Genomic DNA, 22,973 nt, shown 5'->3' on the forward strand with positions numbered 1-22,973 from the left:
GAGAGAAAATTGGGGGCTGATTTTAGATTGCACCTGGGAAGCTTCCAGGAGGGTTACAAATCAGTAGGTTTAATATGTAAAATATATAAAGAATTCATACAACTCAATAGCAAAAAACAAATAATCTAACTTAACAATGATCAAAGGACCAGAATAGACATTTTTTCCAAAGAAGACATACTAATAGCAACAGCTTATGAAAAGGTACTCAACATCACTAATCATCAGAGAAATACAAATCAAAACCACAATGAGATGTCACTTCACACCAGTTAGGATGGCTACTATCAAAAAAACAAAAGAAAACAAATGTTGGTAGGGATACATACAAAAGGGAGCACTTGCACACCGTTGGTGGGAATGTAAAATGGACAGCGATTACGGAAAACAGTATGGATGTGCCTTAGAAAATTAAAAATAGAACTACCACATGATCCAGCAATCCCAGTTCTGCATATATGTATTCAAAAGAAATGAAATCAGTGTCTTGTAGAGATATCTTCACTTCCACTTTCCTTGAAGCATTATTCACAATAGCCAAGATTTGGAAACTACCTAGGTGTCCATCAACTGCATGAATAAAGAAGATGCAGTATAAATGTACACAATAAAATAATATTCAGCCATGAGAAAGAAGTCCATTTGCAACAACATGGATGAACATGGATAGACGTTATGCTAAGTGAAATAAGCCAGATAGAGAAAGATAAACATCATTTTAGAAAAACTTTTCAGCAGCTTCTTATAATTTTAAACATGTAACCACCTCGAGGCTTGGCAAATTTTCTGTAAAAGGAACGATAGTAAATGTTTTAAGTTTGGTGAACCAGTTTCTATTACAACTATTCAATTCTGCTGTTGTAAAGCAGCCACGGATGACACATAAATAAACGGGCATGCCTATATTCCATACAAAAACAGGGGACCAAACCATGGGCTGTAGTTTATTGACCTGTGTCTTGTTACCCATTTTACAATTGACTTCATGACTTAGTGGATTGGACAGAATTCAGCTCAATATGAGCAATTCTGGACATATGGTAACACAGTCAAGTGTTCCAGGACCCAGTAACAAGCCAAGAGCTATATCTTAAAGGGCATCTATTTCTCTGCAGCAAAGGGCATGACCTCCAGAATACCCAGGACCTGTGTTATGATTCCCCTCCCGAAGTTTGCCAAAAACTCCATACTGTACCTTTTCCTACCACTGATACCTCCAACACGAGGCTTGCCTAATTGTATGACTCAAGCAGCAAAGCTGATTGCATTACTGGCCTAGAGTTGCTACACTGCCCTTTCCTGTTCTGGCCCCACTCAAAACTGATAGCTTTTTGGGTCATGTGGTAAATAAGCCAGGGGAATTTTCCTAGCTGTGGAATGTTGCCTCCAGAACCTAAAAAGGCCTACCTGGTTTTTTGGTGTCTTCTTTGTGGCAAGGATGCAAGATGCAAAACATCTGTATTTTATTTTAGAGGGGATATCTGCCTCTGACCCCTTGGGTCCCTAAAAACTCCAGTGAACTAGTCAGTCCCTGAATCCTCATAGGGTTTGTCTCCTACTTCCTGGAATACATGTATTTTACCAAGGCCTCCAACATAATAATCATTCTATGCTTGTCCTAATTAGCATAATGTTATCAACATAATGGTTCAGTGTGATATCCTGTGGGATATCTGTGTGGTCCAGAGCTCTTTGGATTATATTCTGATAAAGAGTTAACAAATCCTTGAGGCAAAGCCATCAGTTAATATAGTAGAGCAATGGGCCGACACTCAACCTTGGTGAAAAGGCAAATGTGCCTGAGCAGCAGCTGGTCAATAGACTATTAGCACCAGAAGTTAAGGGACTGCTCTCCTGGGGAGGGGCTATACTCGGGGCAGAGTTGGTAGCAGGCTGAAAAGAGCCCTGCCCTCATTAACCTTTGTATAGTTTCCTATTAAGCCACTTTTCTTAGCGTACATACTGGAATTTATTTACCTGAATTTCCCCCAAAAGTAAACCAGCAATTCAACCTTGACAATGGTCCTGGTGTAGCATCCAAGGTGGCCCCCATTAATTTCCACCTCTCCTGGTCTTCACTTTCACATTGTACCAGAGATGGTTGGTGTGACTGATAGAATACAGCACAAGTGATGATACGTAACTTCTGTGAATAGGTGGTCGGTCAATCTCTCTCTCTTGAATGACTCACCTGGGGAAAGTCAGCTGTCATGTTGTGAGCATTCCGATAGGCATGCCGCATGATGTGAGCTTGGAAGCAGATCCTTCAGCGCCAGTTGAACTTTCAGATGACTACAGCTCTGGCCAACAGCTTACCTGCAGCCTGGAAAGAGAGCCTGAACAGAACCACTCAGCTAAGCTGCTCCAGGGTTTCTGACCCTCAGAAACTGTGAGATAATAAATGTTTGTTGTTTTAAGCTACCATGTTTGGGATTAACTTGTTACATAACCATACAGGACTGATACAGCTAATACAGGACTTCTTATTTATCTCAACCCCTGTCAGATGTCTGGCCTCTAGTAAGTCCTTAACCAGTGTTGGTTGAATGAATGAATAAATGGATGGATAAATTGTGGCAGCACTTAAGTAAACCAGTAATCTAGTCAGTCTGATTAAAGAGTTGAGAGATTTAATTTATAACTTTAATGTGGTTTACTTCTCAAAACTTCAGATTCTCTCAAGTAGATCTTTCTACCTAGTAATAAGGTGGCAGTAGAGACTAAAACAAAATCAACTGTAGAAAGATGATTTAACTTACTGATTCAAGCAACAACCTCCACGACAATGGTAAACAAAAATTTTTATAGCACTAAAACTGAATTATAAGACATAAATTCACCTCCAAAATAAGTTTTTTTTTAAGGTTTTATTTATTTATTCATGAGAGACCTACAGAGAGAGAGAGAGGCAGAGACATAAGCAGAGGGAGAAGCAGGCTCCGTGCAGGAAGCCCAATGTGGGACTCAATCCCGGGACCCTGGGCTAACGCCCAGAGCCAAACGCAAATGCTTAACCGCTGAGCTACCCAAGTGTCCCCAAAATAAGTTTTTATTACAAAAACTTTTAATACAATTCAGTATTCTTTTAAGACTAAACCAAGGACCTTGCAACCCTATTGACACATAAGAGAACAAGTCAGGAAAGTCAATATGAACTCTAGGATGACCTGAATTATTCCTTTCCTAAAGAATTCTAGGAGTCTGTGGTTTTCTCTGTTAGTATACTTAGTTCCTTCCTTTAGTTGTAAAAACAATCAGGGGTATAATTCTTGGCAGGTTGCTCTATAGAATGAAGTGAATCGTAATAGAAAATGTGGCTCTAATATGCATAAGGAACAAGTTACCACAAGGGGGAGGTCTACATTCAAAAAAGAAAAGTTGCTTGGTGATTAGAAGATTTTTCTATTTTAAGAAATAAGAAAAATGACTTGAGAAGTTTACTCCATTTCTTTATCTTTAGAGCCATAGCTGCACAATCCCATAAAAATGAGAAACTCTTGTTTTACAGAGACCCCCAAGGTCTCCTTCAAGGAAGTAGAGAACTTTATTGAAGATCGGCCATTTCATTATCAATCAACCCCTCCTTTTATGTCTCCTAATGTCTCATGATTCTGGAGAAATTCATTTTTGCTGGGAAAAAGGAGCATGTGCTAGTGAGAGGCCTTAGGCAGCACTCGGTGTTTTTGTTCTTGTAACCAATTTGGTGTAATGAACAGTCTAGAGACTTTGGTACCAGATCAACCGGTAGTTAAATTCTGGGTCTGCCACTTGTTACCTGGGTAACATTGCAGTGATTATTTTCCTTAAGTTTGAGTTTACTCATCTATAAATTGTGAGAATTAAATGGGATGTACCTCAACTCAGCCTAGTGTCTGGCATATATGTGTTCAAAAACAAAGGGCTATTGTTTTTCGCTTATTAGTGAATTCTGTTGTCCACAGCCACCTAATTCTTAGTCTCTAGTGATTCAGTGGGAGGAATCATCATTCCTTTTTTCATTTTCAATGATTTCAATCATTTTCAATGATTCCTTTAATCATTTTTAAGAGTATAAGTTGATTTGTTCCTCTTGTTGGTGTCACATCGAACCTACAAAACTTGTGATGTGGTGGGCGTTTTGATGACTTTTTAAAAAATTAAAGTGGAAAAGGAGGCAAGTAGATCATCAGACATATGTATATCATATGAAACATGGATAGTAAAAGCATTAGAAGAAGTCCATTTTATAGATAAAGCAGAGGCAGTTTTATAATGGGAAAGATGAAAGGTAAAGTAAAATCCCCAATGTGCACGGGTAGCATTTATTACAATTAACATTGTGGTTTATAATTTGGAAGCATATACCACTTTGCATACTTTACGTTAATTTAACATATCTCAAATGTTGACTTAGAATGGCTAAAATATTTTGAAGCAACTTGGAAAATACTCTGAAGCAACTCACTAGATCTTTCATAAAATGAACAAAAAATATGCAGAAATTGATTTGGTGCTTAAATCAGAAATGGGTTTTGTGAAAGATGGTGATTTACATTGTTAGAAGGACTAATGGTAAGGGAAGTACCCAATATCCTGGAACCGATGAAAGAATTCTCTAAACTCCATTATTTTCTTTTCCCCGGGGCACCAATTAGATTCTCTGGTATCCAGATGGTTCGCGTCTTAGGTGGATTCCATAAACAATCAAACCCACAGCACAGAGACCAAGTACAATGGCCCCAATCACAGGTAGCACAACTGTGTAGTCAGATGAACACTCGTCCACTAAGAGAGAGAAAAAAAATATAGTATGTGGGTAAGGTTTGGTGAGGAAAGACCAGAAAGAGTGGGAAGACTATGAATTTTGGAGTCAAACCCAAGACTGACTTTTTTTTAAATTGAAGTATAGTTGACACACAACCGGGCTTGACTTTTAATCCCACCACTAACTGTGTGAACTGCGATGAGTACTGAACCTTGCAATTTCCTCATTCATAAAGTAAGCAAATAAGGTTATCTTACTTAATCTTTCAACAGCGTTATATATTATTTGCTTGCAATTTGTCCTCTGCAAAGTAGAATGTGCTTACATAAAACAGACTGCCACTAGAGTACACATGATATCTTGAAAACATGTGATATTTATCTGTGTTTTCAAAAATATAAAACATTTTTGCTACACTTAGCGTTCTTTTTTATTGCTTTTAATGAGCTAAAAATATTAGAAAAGTACCTAATTATTTATGAGAACTTAGAAATGAAACTTTATAAATTTGTCAAACTTTCTTTTTATTTCGTTAAGAGAGTACTTATTCAGTTCATTTAAAATGTAATCAGCCTCACCTGGGGAAAGATGGAGAACCCTGAGGAAAAAAGGGAATGTGATTGAATACAAATAAGTAGAGAACAATATCTATATCTTATTCAAGGATAGGTAAAAGTCAACAGATGAATGGATAAAGAAGATGTGGTATACACACATAATGGAATATTATGTAGCCATAAAAAGGATGAGACCTTGACATTTGCAACAACATGGATGGACCTAGGAGGTATTACACTCAGTGAAATTAGTCAGATTGAAAAAGACAAATACCATATGATCTCCACTCATATGTGGAATCTAAAAAAACAAATGAATAAACAAACAAACAAAAAAGCAGAATCAGACCTACAAATACAGAGAACAAACTGATGGTTGCCAGAGGGAAGGGGGCAAAGGAAATGGGTTAAAATAAGTGAAGAGTGGAAGATACAGACTTCCAGGTATGGAATGAATAAGTCACAGGGATGAAAGGCACAGCATAGGAAATAGAGTCAATGATATTATAATAGCACTGTATGGTGACAGATGTAGTTACATTTGTGGTGAGCTTAGCGTTACGTATAGAGAGGCTAAATCACTATGTTGTACACCAGAAACTAATATAACACCATGTCAACTTGAATAAAAAAAAAGAAAAAAAATCCCCACTATATGTTAAAGGGTGGAAAACCAACAGAAAGAAAAATGAATATAGTACTACAATTTTTTTTCATAAATAAAGAAGAAATGAAGATATATTTGCTTGCATTTACATAAAACCTGGAAGGATAAGAATGCATGATAAACCAATAAAATTATTTATAGGTGGCTAAGGGGAGAGTGGGATGGAAGAAAAACATGGTGAGGGCAAGGATTTGTAAGGTAAAACTGCATGTCACCTTAGTTTTAAACCAAATGCGAAGAAAATTTTAATCAAAATTTCAAATATTTGAATAGTATCTTATAAGAAAAAATAAAAAGTACAGATAAGAGACTATATCCATGAGATCCTTGCTTAAACCAATATTTAAACAAATCAAGGATTAATTCTCACCTGAGGTCAGAGAAAAAATCAGGAAGGACCAGGGGAGAGAGAATGATAGAGACTCCAGAAAATGACACATCTGTACAAGACAGGAACTGTGCTTTTCCTACACTATTTGATGTGGCAGTGGACAATATTTATATAATTTTAACAATATATACATTATTAATTTAACAAAAACAGTGATATAACCATAAAGGGAATGGTGTAAGAGTATGAAATCATCTGCCATAACAAGCAGTTTAAAGCTAATAAATTAAGAAATAAGAAAGCTTTTTAACTTTTTAAACAAGAATTATTGAGATAGTTATCATAAGAAATTATAAAAATTAGTTAAAAGTACTTTGTCTCTTAGAGGAAGGACAGGGAAATGTTGCTTTTCATGATAAGCCCTTTTGGAGTACACAATTTTGTTACATATACCTTTTTTTAAAGATTTATTTATTTATTTATTTTAGAGAGACAGAAAAAGCAGACACACATGAGGGGCAGAGGGGCAGAGGGGCAGAGGGAAAGAGAATCTCAAGCAAACTCCCTGCTAAGTGTGGAGCCTCACATGGGGCTCAATCCCACGACCCCAAGATCATGACCTGAGCCAAAATCAAGTTGGACATTCAACTGACTGAGTCACTCAGGTGCCCTTGTTAAATATATATATGATACATATGGATATATATGATACATACATACATATCAATATGATATATATATCAGTAAATATGTTTCTGAGATTTAAAAAAGAACATCAACAAATTAAGAGTTTAATTTGATTAAAATGATTTGGAAAAAAATACAAAAATGTCAAAACAAAATGTAAAACATATACATTAACATAATTCCACCACTAGGAACCTATACTAAAGATATATTCATTTAAGTACACAAAGCAATGTTACAATAATCTCAGTTCAAGAGAACAAAGTAGACAATCTACATATCCACCCAAACTATAAAATGGCATATCTGTACAACAGAATATAATGGAGCCACTACAAAGAATATGCTAGATCTCAGCATGCTGATGTGGAAGTTCCCTAAGATCTGTGCAGCTTTGCATGAGCCCAAACAAATGTGCATGTGTGCCTGAAACGAAAAGATATGCAAGATGCTGGGCAGGGGTAGGTGGGAGTGGAGAGCAATTTCTACTTACCATATAGTTTTACACTATTTAATGTCACATTGCATAAATGTTTTTAAAATGCAGAAAAGTACACAAAGAAAATAATTATCTAGGGTGCCTGGGTGGCTCAGCGGTTTGGTGCCTGCCTTTGGCCCAGAGCATGATCCTGGAGTCCGAGGATCAAGTTCTACATCAAGCTCCCTGCATGGAGCCTGCTTCTCCCTCTGCCTATGTCTCTGCCTCTGTGTGTCTCTCATGAATAAATAAATAAAATCTTCAAAAAAAAAAAAAAAAAGAAAGAAAAGAATTATCTAGTCACCACAGTCCTTCCACTTGAATGAATCACTGCCAACCTTGAAGGCATTTGCTTCCTCTGTACATACATGAGAGTGTGTGTGTGTGCACATGCGTGTGTTTATGTGTATGCTTAAAGAAACATCACTATTTTTTAAAATAGTATTTTCTCACTATAAGTAATTAAGATGATCTACTAAAGCTCACAAATAAAACCGCAAAAACTATAGGAGAGGAAGAAATTTCTTCCAAGATTCTTCCAACTGGTTTAAAAATTATTATTAATAGGAAAAAACATCTAAGTTTTATTATGTGTGCAGAGAGGGTTGATATTGAAATTGATACCCAAAGAAATAACCAAGAAAGACAGTTTTGATACATTTTAGACAAATAGATAATAGGTTTATGAGGAATTGACAGAATAAAGAAAACAGATGTTTGGGAGCTTCAATTAGTAAGGAAGTTTAAGTGGAATTTGGACTAAGATAGCAGATTAGCAAAAGGTAAGGGGTTTTGTTTCTATAGCTTTATTGCCTTTAAAGCTCCTTTCTCTAGTGATAAGTCTTTTTACTTTACTACAGAGAGGATAGCTTTCATATGGGAGATTTATATCCTGCTTTTAGGGCGACAGAGGAGGATCTATGAATGTTGTTTCCCAAGTAGCTTCAATTCAAAATAATCAGTATGCTGTGGTGGTACATTTTGGGCTGCCCTCGCCTGAACCCTTTACAAAACCGATCACTTGAAAAGCACACATCCAGAAATTATCCTTGCTAAATCATGGACAAATATGACTTCAGATGTCTCTCTTTACAACTATAAGGACAGATGGGTAGAATAATAAATACAAGTAATTTTATTAAAATAGAATCATGCAAGTGCTATTTAACCAAAATTGTTGATTTTAATATAACTTCACTTTATTGAAGAAAAAAAAAGCTAAAGGAAAACTGGGACAATTACCAAACTTCAAATAAATGTATCTTTGTCACAAGATAAGAGTTACGAAGATCATGAAAGATCCCTGTAAGGTTCAAATAAGAAATTATAAATACACACTAAAGGATTATGAAATGCATTAAGAGGGTTATGAAGTAAATGACAGACATGGATTTTCTAAACTGTGTTTTCAATTTAGACAGGATCTATTGATAGTGTTTTGAAAGATTAGCACTAGCAGATTCCCTTCTAGCTCTTTTCTTCCCAACTCAAATTTTGAACTTATTATTTTTTTAAATAATTGTTTGAGTTTATATTATTTCAATTCTATTTGATAACTGCCATTCCTATAGTTAAAAAAGTTTGTTTCAAATATATAACACATTGGCAATTCAAAGTCAAAATAATTCAAAATGTTGTAGGTTGAGACGTTCCACTTTCAGCTTGCCCCATCTTCTTAATTCCCCCTGTCATAACCACTTTATTTATTTGAGAGAAAGATAGAGAGAATGCAAATGATGGGAGGGCCTGACGGAGAGGCAGAGGAAGAAGGAGAGAGAATCTTGAGCAGACTGCACTGAGAATGGAGTTAGAGGCGGGACTCAATCATCATCCTGAGATCATGACCGGGGCTGAAACAAAGAGTTTGATGCTTATCCTGACTGAGGCACCCAGGTTCCCCAAGGATATATTTTGAGTAACTTCCCTATACATATATAAATATGTATGTTCTCATTCTTTCTTATAACTGTATTCTTTTGTGGGATGTATCTGTCCCAGACTGATGAAAACTTCATTTTTTTTATTTTTTGCTATTATAAATAATGCTATAATGAATAACCATGTACATATTTCATATGCAAGAAGGTGTGACCTTATGATAGATTTACAGACCCATAGTTGTTTCATGCTTTTTATATTTAACTACTTAAATAGATTAAATCCCTCTCCCCTTTTTTTTACTGTGGCTTCTCTATTCCTGAGAGATACTTGTTTTTATCCTTCTTTATAATGTGGCTTCTCTCTGATCTTACCAAATTTCATTGTCAAGCATTTTTTTTTAAGAAGAGCTCATTGGTGTTGTATCCCTTGAATTATTTCATGTTTGAAGATATCTGTCTATTATCTTAATAAATAATATTTTGGGGTCACACTTTCTTTCCCTTAGGGTTTTGTAAACATTGGTCTATTGTTTTTTGGCTTTAAATTATTGTAAATAAATCCGAGGGCAACTTTAACTTTCCCCTTTATAGGTGATATATTCTTTTGAGGAGGAGAGAGAATTCATATGTCTAAGGAATTATCTTTAAAGTTTTTTTTTTATTTTTTTTTAATTTATCTATGATAGTCACACACACAGAGAGAGAGAGGCAGAGACATAGGCAGAGGGAGAAGCAGGCTCCATGCACCGGGAGCCCGATGTGGGATTCGATCCCGGGTCTCCAGGATCGCGCCCTGGGCCAAAGGCAGGCGCTAAACCGCTGCGCCACCCAGGGATCCCCATCTTTAAAGTTCTATAGCTTAGTTTGGATGTATCTCAATGCTAAACTTTCTGTGTCAGTGTTTTTTTTTTTCCCCTGGGACACACTATGCTCTTTTTTTTCCTGGGACAAACTTCAATAATTTATCTTAAGGAAAATCTCTGAAGCCATCAAGTTTATCTTTCTTCTATTTTTAACTCTCTATTTCAGATGCACCAATTATCCTTACTTTAGATGATCTGAATATCTTCCATACCTAGCAGCTGCCCTATAATTTCATAATTTTAATTTTTATCTCCATTAACTGCTGATTTCAGTTATTTTCTCTATGAAGATAATTTATATTTCAGCTCTACTGCTTTTGCCTCTTACTATTTCTATTTATTATTAGGTGTTGCTTTGATACTCAAAGTGTTCACTTGTAGGAGTGAAATCTCCCATTCACCTCACTCTTTCATTATAACACTTCATGATCTCTCGTTATATGGAATTCACACTCTCAACTGATACTCAGCAAAAACCAATTGTCAGGGATTTCTCTCCATTCCTAAAGTTATGTTTTCTTTGTATTTTGTCAACTATGTTCCTTTCTAACTCTCCTTTAATTGTGGTAAGAAAGACATAAAAATTACCATTTTAACTATTTTAAGTATACACTTCAATAAATACATTCACATTTTTGTGCAACCACTATCCATTTTCAGAACATTTTTCATTTTGCAAAACTAAAACTCTATAGCCATATTTTGATCTAATCTTATACTATTTTTATTTATTTTGCTGCAGTTTTTTGCATTAAGGTCATAGAGCTTGTTTTCATCTTGCTTGTTCTTTTTTTTAAAAAGTTTTTTTTTATTTTTAAGTAATCTCTTCACCCAACATGGGGCTTGAAATGACAAACCCAAGATCTTGCTTGCAACCCTCATCTTGTTCACTTTTTTTTTTTCCACCAACTGTTCTTTGCCCATTTTTCTTTTTTTTTTCTTTTTTTTTTTTTATTGGTGTTCAATGTACCAACATACAGAATAACCCCCCAGTGCCCGTCACCCAATCACTCCCACCCCCCACCCCATCTTGTTCACTCTTAAGCATCTTATCCATGACATTGCATTTCCTTCAATATCATTTGGGTAAATTAGGGCCTTTCTGTCCATTATGTCTGAGATCATTTAATCTTTCCCATTGAGCAACCTATTTGGATTCTATCTTCTTTTTTGTACCTTGAGAATTAGCTATAGCCTGGGGGTAGCCTGTGATTTGGGGTTGGCTCCCCAGTTCACTTCCATCAGTCTCTGTGTTGACTCTGCCTCTTCACAGTACCCATTTTCACTACTCTTAGATGAGAAGAGATAAAATGACCGTCTATTTCCCTCCAGTTTTTTTAGGAATGGTAGTAAGCGTTCACAAGATTTCTTTTTTCTCTCATCATATGACTTCCTGGTGAGTGTGGTGGGGGGAAGCAGGTGCTCAGAGCCCAGCTCTGCTGTCCACTCAACTGTTCTTCTGAATCTTGTTTCTTTTTTGTTCACCAGTTTTAAAAGGTAATCGCAATAGATTGTATCTCCACTGCTACTGGTGATTTTAAACACTCTTCCTCGCCCCTCCCCCCATTAGATAATGAGGAAGGAAAATTCTAATCCCTATTTTTTAAAGATTTTTTTAAAAAATTATTCATTCATGAGAGACACACACACACACAGAGGCAGAGACACAGGCAGAGGGAGAAGCAGGCTCCATGCAGGCAGCCCGATGTGGGACTCGATCCCGGGACTCCAGGATCACGACCTGGGCCTAAGGCAGGTGCTAAACCGCTGAGCCACCCAGGGATCCCCTCTAGTCCCTATTTTAACTCTACTTTTTCATTTCATATGTTTCTATAATATTTAAAAGAAAAACTTAAGCCATCTTCATGTATTTCCTGTTTCCATTTTTTCTTAAAAATTAAGAATTAGTACTGCAGAATAAATCATAACCATTTTAAACAGTTAATGAGGCAAAACCAAAATTCAGACACACATTTATACACATTTGCTAATCAATGTCTGTTTTGAAATTCATACATAATTCTTTAATCACAACACATTTGTGAAAACCTAGAAACAATAAAAATTCTCAACAACACAATAAATATATTATTATATACTGTTGATAGCATATTCATGATAGCAGCCATAATAATGACCCTTGGCACCTTTGCACAGAGAAATGCTTATGATGCACAGGTAACAAAGGATTCCAAACCGGGTTCTCTGTATGCTCCGGTTTGTAAAATACGCATGTGAGGGAAATATATCAAAATTAACAATGGCTAGGTTCTCTCCAGGTGGGCATTCGTGAAGGTTTCTATTCTCTCTAGGTGGGTTGCAGAGGGAGGGGTGAATTCAGGATGCTCCACCCTCCACGGAAGAGAAAAATGGGGGTCTAAACCTGCAGGACCCGCAAGCAGCAGGTGCGCTAAGGGCAAGGGGCAAGTGCGGCCTGCAGGGGAGGCTCGCAGGGGCGGCCCGCAGCGCTTCCCGGAGCGCCCAGCACCTGCCGCGGACCCCAGACAGCGCCCAGCAGCGCCCTGCAGTAAGCCGCGCACCCCTGGACCCCGAGGCCGCTCCCGGGGATGCCAAGGGTCCAGGGCCGCCTCCCGCCCCTAAGTGAACTGCCTTACTCCTCTCTTCTTGATTTTAATTCCCCTTCTTTCCCCATGTGCTGTGGGAGAAATTTCCACACACTAGACCAGTAACCTTCCTTTAGTCATTCTCCCGGATGGTCATGGCTGGGTGCGATACAGGACCTCTGAGTTACCCCCGAGGTGGAGCTAGAAACAGGAGTTGGAGGGGGGGATGGTTGATTCCTGCTGGAGGAACCTGTTGCAGGGCCTGCTGGAGATGGAGAGACGCGGCATCTCTCCGAAGGCAAGCCCTCGCTGGTAAACCGGGTCACAGCCCAGATTTCCCTCAACATCTCCTGTTGTAAGGAAGGAACAGGAATGTCCTAACACTTGAAACGTCTTAGGGGCTCTTAAAGCTCTCTTGAAGCTGCTGTGTGCCCTCCCGACCCCCTCACTTCTGAGAAAATGGAAAGAGATGAAATCCTTCCAGGGAAAGCCAGAACATCCTCTGGATAAGCAGTGGTTAGAGTGCTGTTGCCAAATTTCATAAACTTCCTGTTAAAAACAGGTGAGTGGCACTTCTGGCAAATACAGAAAAATGAGAAAACCTTTTTCAGGAAAAGCAGTTAAAACCATTACTCACTGTTTTCTCCAAAATAAAGACATCAGTTCTCCTATTTCCTTTTTTTTTTTTTTTAATGTAGGCTCCAGGTCCAGCAGGGAGCTCAAGGCCTGGCTTGAACTCAGGACCCTGAGATTAAGACCAAGGTGAGATCAAGAGTCACTGAGCCACTCAGGTGCCTCCTCAATTATCCTCTTTAAACAATGTAAAAATTGTTTAAACATTGTAAACAATTACAATGTAACAATGTAATGTTTATCCTCTTTAAACAATGTAGGCGGTCGAGCATCTGTCTTCAGCCCACATGGTGATCCTGGAGTCCCAGAATCGAGTCCCACATCCCTGCATGGAGCCTGCTTCTCCCTCTGCCTATGTCTCTGCCTCTCTGTGTGTGTGTGTCTCTCATGAATAAATAAATAGAATCTTTTTTTTAAAAGTGAAAAAAGAAAACTGTATTAAAAAATAAACAATATAAGAAAGAAAACCATGAATAAGATTGTAAGCTGGGGATCACTGGGTGGCTCTGTGGTTTAGTGCTTGCCTTCAGCCCAGGGCATGATCCTGGAGTTTCGGCATCAAGTCCCTCATTGGGCTCCCCGCATGGAGTCTGCTTCTCCCTCTGCCTGTGTCTTTGCCTCTCTCTCTATGTCTCTAATGAATAAATAAATAAAATCTTTAAAAAAATTGTAAGCTATATTTGATAGAATTTTCCTCCACTTATCAATCTCTCCCAATCAGGAATCCCTGGCTTATGATTTTTTTTTTTTGGTAAATGTTTGCTTACAAGGAAAGTGGGTGGTGCCTTCAGCTTAGGTCATGATCTCAGGGTCCTGGGATGGAGCTCCATGTCGGGCCCCCTGCACAGTGGGGAGTCTGCTTCTCTCCCTCCCCGCTGCTGCTCCCCTTGAAAAAAAGGAAAATGGATAATAATCTGGGGTAGATCTACCTATTCTTTCTGTTTGCCATTCCTGATTCTTTGGATGCTTTGACCCCTGGCCATAATGGCCCAAATTAACAAAATTACAAGGATAGGCTAGAATCAAATAAGAATAGAGACAAAGCAGAAAAAAAAATGTGAAGGAGGCAGACAACAAATGAAGGTGAAAAAATTGGTTAAGAATGTGGCAAGTTGAGAATTATATGAAAGGGGAAGGACGGGAGGGGATGAAATGAAAAGGTAGCTTTTCTATGTTTCCCTGTGGGCACTGCTAAGAGAGGCCAGATGTATGTTGCTGAAAGGTTTTATTTCTCACCTCTGCTATGACAAGGTTTCCCACTTGCTCACTTCCTGCTTCACAGAGGTTCAGAGGCAGAGGAAGAGCAAGTGTGTACCTTATTTTTTAAGATCACATGATTAATTACAGAGGCTTTTCAAACCTTCATCATGAATTTTTAAGTTTCCTCAAGTTGGAAGTTTTGAGACCAGATGACAAAGTGGGTGCCACACCTACTAAGAAATTTTTAATATTTTTATCTTAGCACTGTGGTAAAAGTCCAAAATGGAGGCAGAGATTTCAAGATTCAGACAAAACCTACAGAAATCAGGGGGTCTGAGGCCAGCAACACTTTAATCCTTCCTCTGTTCCATGCTTCCTAGCAAGTATATCAGAAGATTTTTGTAGGCACATTTTCAACTTTATAATGGAACTCAAAGATAAGTTGGGTTCACATTACAGAAATGGAATTTACAGCTAAACTTTTAGCTAAATCTATATATGAAAATTGAGAAGTACTCATAATGTTTTTAGCTATTATGAGAGGAAGGTTTTAGAAACTGAAATTCAATTCCTAGACATACATAGAAATATTTTTTTCCCATAGAAATCTTTATAACCTGTTTCCCCAGAAGGAAAAAAAAAAACTTTCAGAAAGTCACCTTGGTCTGCCCCTGGCCTTCTGCCTAGAACCTGCTTCTCTCTGTGGGGAAGTTGCATAGAACTCAAAGCAGAAGTTACATAGAAACTAAAACCAACTATAAGGAAGCTCTAGTCAGGGGAATTGAGAAGAGGGAGCCCAATAGAGTATATATTTCTATGTTGAATTATTGCAATTTTCTCTTTTCTCTCTGCAAGTGGGAAAGAATCGATTCTGAAATCTTGAGTTTTAGATATTACTAATAGGATCTTAAAAGTTTCCAAATATACCTGAGTTTTCCAGTACTCAACAGCTCGGAAAGGGAAAGTTGCAGATGGTATTTTCTGACTTTTTGATTGAGTATGTGTGTGTGTGTGTGTATTTGGAGGAGGCAGGATATGTGTTTTGGTTTTACCAGGAGAATGCATCCTGTTGTCGAGAGTGGTGGATATGAATGAGTTAAAGTAGCTGATTTTTTTTTTAAGATTTTATTTATTTATTCATGAAAGACACAGAGAGACAGAGTCACAGGCAGAGGGAGAAGCAGGCTCCATGCAGGGATCCCAATGTGGGATTCGATCTGGGGACTCCAGGATCACGCCCTGACCTGAAGGCAGGTGCTTAACTGCTGAGCCACCCGGGCTTCCCTAAAGTATCCGATTTTGAGATTGGTATTGACTCAAAGGAATGACAGGAGGGAAAGTTGGACAGAGAAACTTGGCCCTAAAAGCTTTGTGGAATCATACTGTCATGGAAACTCACATGACCCTTGTCCCTTTGACAGTTTCACACACAAATAACAACTTGAAACTACCCCCTGGGTCTCTGAAGTTTATGCTTGTGACATGAGGAAGACTTGACTTACCATTACCAAAGTGGTCATCTTCGAAATCAAAGGCTTGAAATTGGACATTCATTGTTTTCAGTTGAAGGTGGGTTGACAGCTGGATGCTCTGTTCGCTCACACATTTGAAGGAATGCCCAACCCCAGTCTCGAACATCACCACAGAGCTTTTCATTCCTTGGTAGATTTTCTCTGAAAACACAAGGATGACATATAACCACATCTTAGTATGTATCCATTGAATTTCAGCTGTTCCCGGGTGGCCCATAGGCAGTTAAATGGCCTTCGTTCAGATGTGGCCTTCAAGGTTTTGCCTTTTCCTCGTGAAGTAACCCCTCTGGTGCTCTTGGGGACTTTTTTCTGGTATTATGTGGTATAGGCGGGCAAACTCACATGAACTGGAATGTACTAGCTTTGGAATGAGAATTTTTAGGACCTTTTTCTTCAGTTGTCTTAAATCATTGGGGGCAGCATTGGTGGGGACTACTGTCAATGCTTGGGGACTACAGAGAAGTGCCCACAAAACCCTCAGAAATAAGTGACGGGCACTGAGGGGGGCACTTGATGGGATGAGCACTGGGTGTTATTCTGTATGTTGGCAAATTGAACACCAATAAAAAATAAATTTATTATTAAAAAAAAGAGAGAAGTAGGTTGCTTTCTGTGACAGTCACATGAACCCTTAATGAATCAGAATAGACATACACAGTCACCAAGTGGAACATTTGCATATTACCAGACTGTATTAATCTAGCAAAGCGATGGGCTAATCCCATCGTTAGGAGGGGTTGTTACATCCATCCATAGAAACATGGTAAAGAGAGCAGCCTATCTCTGCCCATCTGAGTGCTTTTGGAAGAGAAAGACTGTTCAAGGACTGGCGCTCTACTATGACAGGTATACCCTTTTCAAGGAAACATATGCTTCAAGGCAGATGGGGCTAAACATCTTAATCATATTATTAACTCCATTTGCTATAATTCCGCATTCACCAAACACCCTTCTGATAATACTTTGGCTTCTTGAATGGGAGAAAATCCACTGGTCAGAGGACCCAGCTGTCTAGTCCCCTTGGTAGTTACCATAAGAAATAGTTCCATGGTAAATGCACATATTTGCATTTTGATTTTATACATTAGTTTCATGACCTTGGTTTAGATGTCTTCTTGAAGACACAGACAATACATAAGGCGGTGCTGACAGCCCCCACAGTTGAGGACCAGACTATGGACCTTAGTGAATTCACCAAAGTGGTGCCTGCGAGGAATACCCACGGGCTGCTAATGAGGGAACTTGAAAGTCTCCCTCCTTTCCTGGCTCTGTGGGTGTGTTTGCCTGTGTCTAATGTAGCCTTCCACATCAAGGGTCTGCTTGCTATGCAGAGGGGGCCATGCAAATACTCTGCATGCACTGTCCTAATTCTCATACAATCTTTTGAGATCGATTCTACTGTCTCCATTTTACAGACAAGGAAATGGAGAGTTGGAGAACTGAAAACATTTGCCTAAGATCCTACAGCACAGCTAGTAAGTGGTATTTGGACTCAAGCAGTCTGATTCTACAGTCTGCTGTCTTGACCACTATCCTATTGTGTCTCCTGACTATTACTGTACTATGTACTGTAGATTCTTGCATATATACATGCAAAAATCCCTCATGATGTACTCCATTAGCCACGTACACTACTATATCATGTCTTATATCCAGGGTAGTCTACTACTATGACTCCCACTAACATTACAACAATCATTACCTCTGTAATTACCGCTACCACCACCACTGATGTGTAAATTATCATTATTGTGATTTCTACAGCTCTGCTACTACTGCTGAGTCTGGAATTGTTGAGTTGTTGTTTTATCCCCTTTGTCAGCCTCTAGCCTAGCTTCTGGTCTGACTTTCCCTTCTCCTGTTTCTTGAGACATTACTACTCTATTGCTGGTTAAAATTTAGTCCATGCTTTGTGATATCATTTGCTAATTTATGTTAGAATTCACAATATGTATTCCCCAGCCTATATGAGCACCCTTGACTAAGTGAGGTACTATATATGAAAATGAGTTGTCAACTTGACATCTTACTTACTTTTAACCAATAATCATTGACAACATCCTCTTGAACAACATCAATAAAATGTATCTTATATTTTAAATAGACATTTCTTCACATTTTCATCTCTTGGCAAGTTTCTTTAGTATAGGTTCCTTAATAAGATAAGTTTAAGCTAGTCAAAAGACAGAATTTTAAAAAGGAGAAAAAAGACATGTGTGGTACCTGGCACAGAGTAGGTGCCAGCAATGGTTTGTTATCCAAGTTTGGGCTTTCCAGAGAAACATTTGAACCCTTGAGAAACTCGTCTGAATTGACTGGGAGCATTACTTTCCTAGACAGGAACCTTAGAGGAGTTCTCTCGACTGGCCCTACTGTGGCTAATTCTCTATATAGCAACCAAACTGAATTTTTATAAATGTAAATTTGATATACCATTTCCCTACACCAAACCATCCTATGGCAACCTTTCACACTTTAAACTAAAATCCAAAGTTCTCACCTTATCTTACCCACAAGCCCTACATGGTCTGGCCTGGATGACCCTCAGACCTTATTTGCTGCTTTCTTCACTCTCTTGGGCACACGCAGTACTTGCCACTCCCTGAACAGATGAGCAAGTTCACTTCTAAGGATTTGTGTATCTGTTGTTCCTGCCACCTGAAAAAAAGGCTCCTCCAGGCCCAGAGCCCCCAAATGGGGATACCTCTCTACTCAAACTTCCCCTCTTTAGAGATACTTTCCTCCCCTGAGGGCTTCCCAAAGGTCCTACCAAGAATATCTTTCCAATCCTCTCCCCCAGGACCTGTTTGTGTTTGCTCATAGAACTTAACACTACTTAACTATTATAATTTAATGTGTCTGTTTATGGTCCTCTCCCCACTTCTAGAATGTAAGCTCCATGACAGCAGGGACTATACATTTGGATAATAGGGATTTCTATTACAGGGCTTGGCACCTAGCTGGCACTAACTACAGTTGTTTTTGTGTGTGTGTGTGGTTTTTGGGGGTGTTTTTGTAGCATGAACGCATGATTCCAAGAGTCTAGAATAAATTGCACCATCAATAGCAAATCTGTCCAAAAGTCACTAAACTCCTTACAGTTGCTGATAATGATCCCTGACATAATGTACTCCAGCCTCCTTCATGAGCAGATGAGCAAACTGAAGCAAACAAAGATGTAGTATGTTTTCCTGGTTACTTTCTCAGTCTGTCTCTCCAAAGCAGCATCAAAGATTAGCAATTCAATGGGGTGTGAAATGAGCTAACCTGAAGCACAGCATCACTGCTAGTGGAACGGCCTTCTAACTACTTACCTGGATTTGAGACCGCCAAATAGGCTCCTACTTCATTGATATAATATGAGTTTTCATCCTGTAAAACAGCAGTGTATTAACCTTCGGGCAATCTTTTTTTATGTTAACGATCCTAGTTTACAAACTTTGTTTAGGCAAGGGGCAGCCTGGTGGCTCGGCAGTTTAGCGCCGTCTTCAGCCCAGGGTGTGATCCTGGAGACCCGGGATCGAGTCCCACATCAGGCTCCCTGCATGGAGCCTGCTTCTGTCTCTGCCTGTGTCTCTGCCTCTCTCTGTGTGTCTCTCATGAATAAATAAATAAAATCTTAATAAAAATAAAATAAAGCAGCACTGCCTCATCTCCAACAAATAATCTCTGATGCTTACAGGAATGTGAGAAGTCCACACACTGTCCTAAAACTCATCATTAAAAAAAAAAAAAAAAAAAAACAAACTTTGCTTAGGCAAAATTCCAGCTCTTTGATCTTTGATATGGGGTTTTGGGGGTGTAGTGGTATGGAGCCATAATTGTGTCTGAAAAGTTCAAAAAAGTCAATATACCACACAATAAATAAATAATAAGAAATAGTTTACTCCTGGTCCCAAATTTCTCTACTGCATACTTGTTGCTAGAGCCTAAAATTCAAATTCCACCACTCCAGAGTCCCTTAAGTTAGGCCAAGTTTCTCCCTGTTAAAATATATATACATCTGGAAGGTGGAGAGGTTGGAGGGGTACACATTAAGCTTTTACTAGTAATGAATATCTAGGTAAAACTGAGACCACTCATCTTCTTTTTAAAGGCAGAAATAACTTCAGCATTTAAAGATTTGTTTATTTTAGAGAGAGAGCAGAGGGAAGGGGCAGAAGGAAAGAGGGAGAGAAAGTCCCAAGCAGACTCTGTCTAAACTTGGAGACTGATATGGGGCTCTATCTCACAACCCTGAGATTAACTTGAGTTGAAACTCAGAGTCAGTCATTTAACTGATTGAACCACCCATGTGCCCTGAGACCACTCATCTTTAAGGCTATCATGGGTGGACTTCATGGAGCTTATAAACTCTCTGGGAAAAACAATGTGTTCAAAATTTTGCAGGCATTTTCTTGGGGAGGGTATAGAATTGCTTTGAATAGATTAAAGGATTCATGTCTCCAAAATGATTAGATAGGGCTACCATGAGGGATTCTGGAAAGAAATGGCTTACTGAGATCAGGGGGTGTTCTCAAAGAGGACTTGGAGGTTGTGTTCAGAAATATTAAGCAGTGTTCCACATTCTATTCAGGGATTGTCCTTTTGGGGAAAAAAAAAAGACCATTACAAACAGCCCTATAAACTCCTGAGACACTAAGAGTGTGAAACAAAGGGAATTGAACTGAGATATGGAAGGGTAAGTTGAAAAAGGAGGCCTTGGGGTTTTTAAAAGTAGGTGATTTGCAGTTACTTTTTGCAAACATTCATTAGAAACTATCCACAAGTAAGAGGTGCAAAAACAGAGGTATAAAACAACCAAAATCAGAATCTGAAATTGAATTACCTTTAGTAGTTTCAAGTCTGGTCATAAAGAAAGTTAACAATAATTATCTTGACTACATTCAGTCTATCTATGTATTATTTGTAGATGAAATGATGATTCCCTATACAATATAAGGGTTCTAAAAATAGAAACTGTTTTAGTAAGGCAACTCCTACTGATACACTCAACTCTAGATCCTATAATTCATCAAATAGCACCTATTACATCCTGGCTTCTTACCTTGTGCGGGGCACTGGAGCAGACACTTCTATGCCATGCCTTATTTAATCCTCACAGCAAATGAGAAGAAATGGAGGCTCACTGACTTGCCCAAGGTCACAGCCCTAATAGGTGGCAGGGAAAGATATGACTCCCAAGCTTCTTGTCTCCAAGTCTAGCATTTAATTTCTCTTAGATATACTCCAGATCAGGTATTGCTCTAGGTCCTGGAAAAGAATAAGACCTGGCTCCTTCCTTCAAGGTGCTCAGTCCTGGGTCGCAAAGGCAAAGTAAACAATGTACTTGGACCATCCATTTGTTTTAGAGAGAATATCTGTGACCCAGGCCCTTCTTTGGTCACTTTCACAAACGATCTATTGAGGTTATTCTTTGGGGTCCTTTTTAGCATAAAGAGACCTGTATTTCAGGGCCCAAAGTCACTGTTATAAGATCCCTGCTCTATCCTAAGAGCAGAGAGGATCCACTGATGGGATTTAAGGAAGACAGTCACACAAGCATGACTTAGTTTTTTGAAATTTCTTGGCTGCAAGTATGAGATTGCTTTAAGGAGCAGCAGGAGAACAGTGATAAAGTGAGCTCTGAGCTCCATAGGGGACTTCCTAGAATCTTCCCCTTCCTGTGGCATCTCCTCCATCTATCCTCACATAAGGAAAAGCTTTATATTTCTACAAAGGCTTCACAGTTTACTAAGTGCATGCTTTTACCTACATTGCTTCTTTTGATCCTCATAACAGCTGCCTGAGAAAGAAAAAATATTATCAGCCCATTTTGCAGCTGAAAACAAAGAGACTCAGAGGAGTTAAGAATCTATCTCTAACTCACATTGTTTGTAAGTGACACAAAGCAAAATCTGGTCTACAGGATCCTGCCCTACACTTTCCTCTATGGGATATGTGGGTATGGACAAACAATTTGTTGCACTAGAACTTTCTTTCACATTCCCTGAAATGCAGTTGTTCATATTTAGCCATCTATTGGAAGCAGGACCAGCTACATAATCTGTGGTGCCTACTGTAAAACAAAAATATAGGATTTCCTGTTCAAAAGTCATTGAAGAATTTCAAGAGGGGACAGCAAAGCTTAAACCAAGCATGGGCCCGGCCGACTACATAAGTTACATGCTCATGAAGCCAGTCTTGATAGGAAGGGCCATTTCTGCTCCCCAAGAACCAGTGCTATATAGGGCTAAGGCCAAAAGGGGGGCTTTCCAAAGCAGATGGCAGAGTGCTCACATTCACTGTGAATTCACCTTAATGGCATGACAGGATAGAGTCCGGAGCCCATATCCAGTTTCCTTCTATTAGCCAAATGTTTCCTGGGTTCTGAGCTGATGTCTATGGTTATGATAAAGGAAAATCATTTGTTAGGTGACTCATGTAAACAAAAGTGCAAGCAGATGTTTATTTTCCTTGAGATTCCAAATTTTATATAATTTATGCTACTGATACTAAATGAGTTTTATCTAGATAATTGTGCCCAATTTTTCTGTAAAGTTTTGAAATAGAAATAGTAGAATAGAAATAAAATTGTCTTTTTCTTTTTAACTAATTTCTACAACCAACGTGGGGCTCAAACTCACAACCCTGAGCGAGATCAAGAGTCATACTCCACTGAAAGAGCCAGCCAGGCACTCTGAAATTGTCTTCTATTTAAACTAGAGAAAAACATTTATTTTTAGACTCAGAAGTTTAGAATTTGGCATAATGTGAATGGTAGTAGGGCTGGTTTATTCTATAAAAGGGATTGGCAAGTTTGTTTATGTAAAGAGCCAGATGATAAATATTTTAGGC

At 38.6% G+C, this 22,973-nt stretch overlaps 1 protein-coding gene across 1 annotated transcript in view; it reads right to left on the reverse strand.

Moving 5' to 3' along the window:
- Positions 1-2,848: 2,848 nt before the first annotated feature.
- Positions 2,849-22,973, reverse strand: part of LAMP3 (lysosomal associated membrane protein 3) — a 35,464-nt gene continuing 15,339 nt past the window's right edge. Inside the window, exons 4-6 of the mRNA XM_025451562.3 lie at positions 19,451-19,508; positions 16,107-16,277; positions 2,849-4,764 (exon numbers count right to left, since the gene is read on the reverse strand). Coding sequence (XP_025307347.1) covers positions 4,631-4,764; positions 16,107-16,277; positions 19,451-19,508 — 363 coding nt within the window. The 3' untranslated portion in view covers positions 2,849-4,630. The remainder of the gene's footprint in view (positions 4,765-16,106; positions 16,278-19,450; positions 19,509-22,973) is intronic.

This window comes from Canis lupus, chromosome 34, assembly GCF_003254725.2.
Source record: "Canis lupus dingo isolate Sandy chromosome 34, ASM325472v2, whole genome shotgun sequence".
Lineage (NCBI taxonomy): Eukaryota > Metazoa > Chordata > Mammalia > Carnivora > Canidae > Canis > Canis lupus.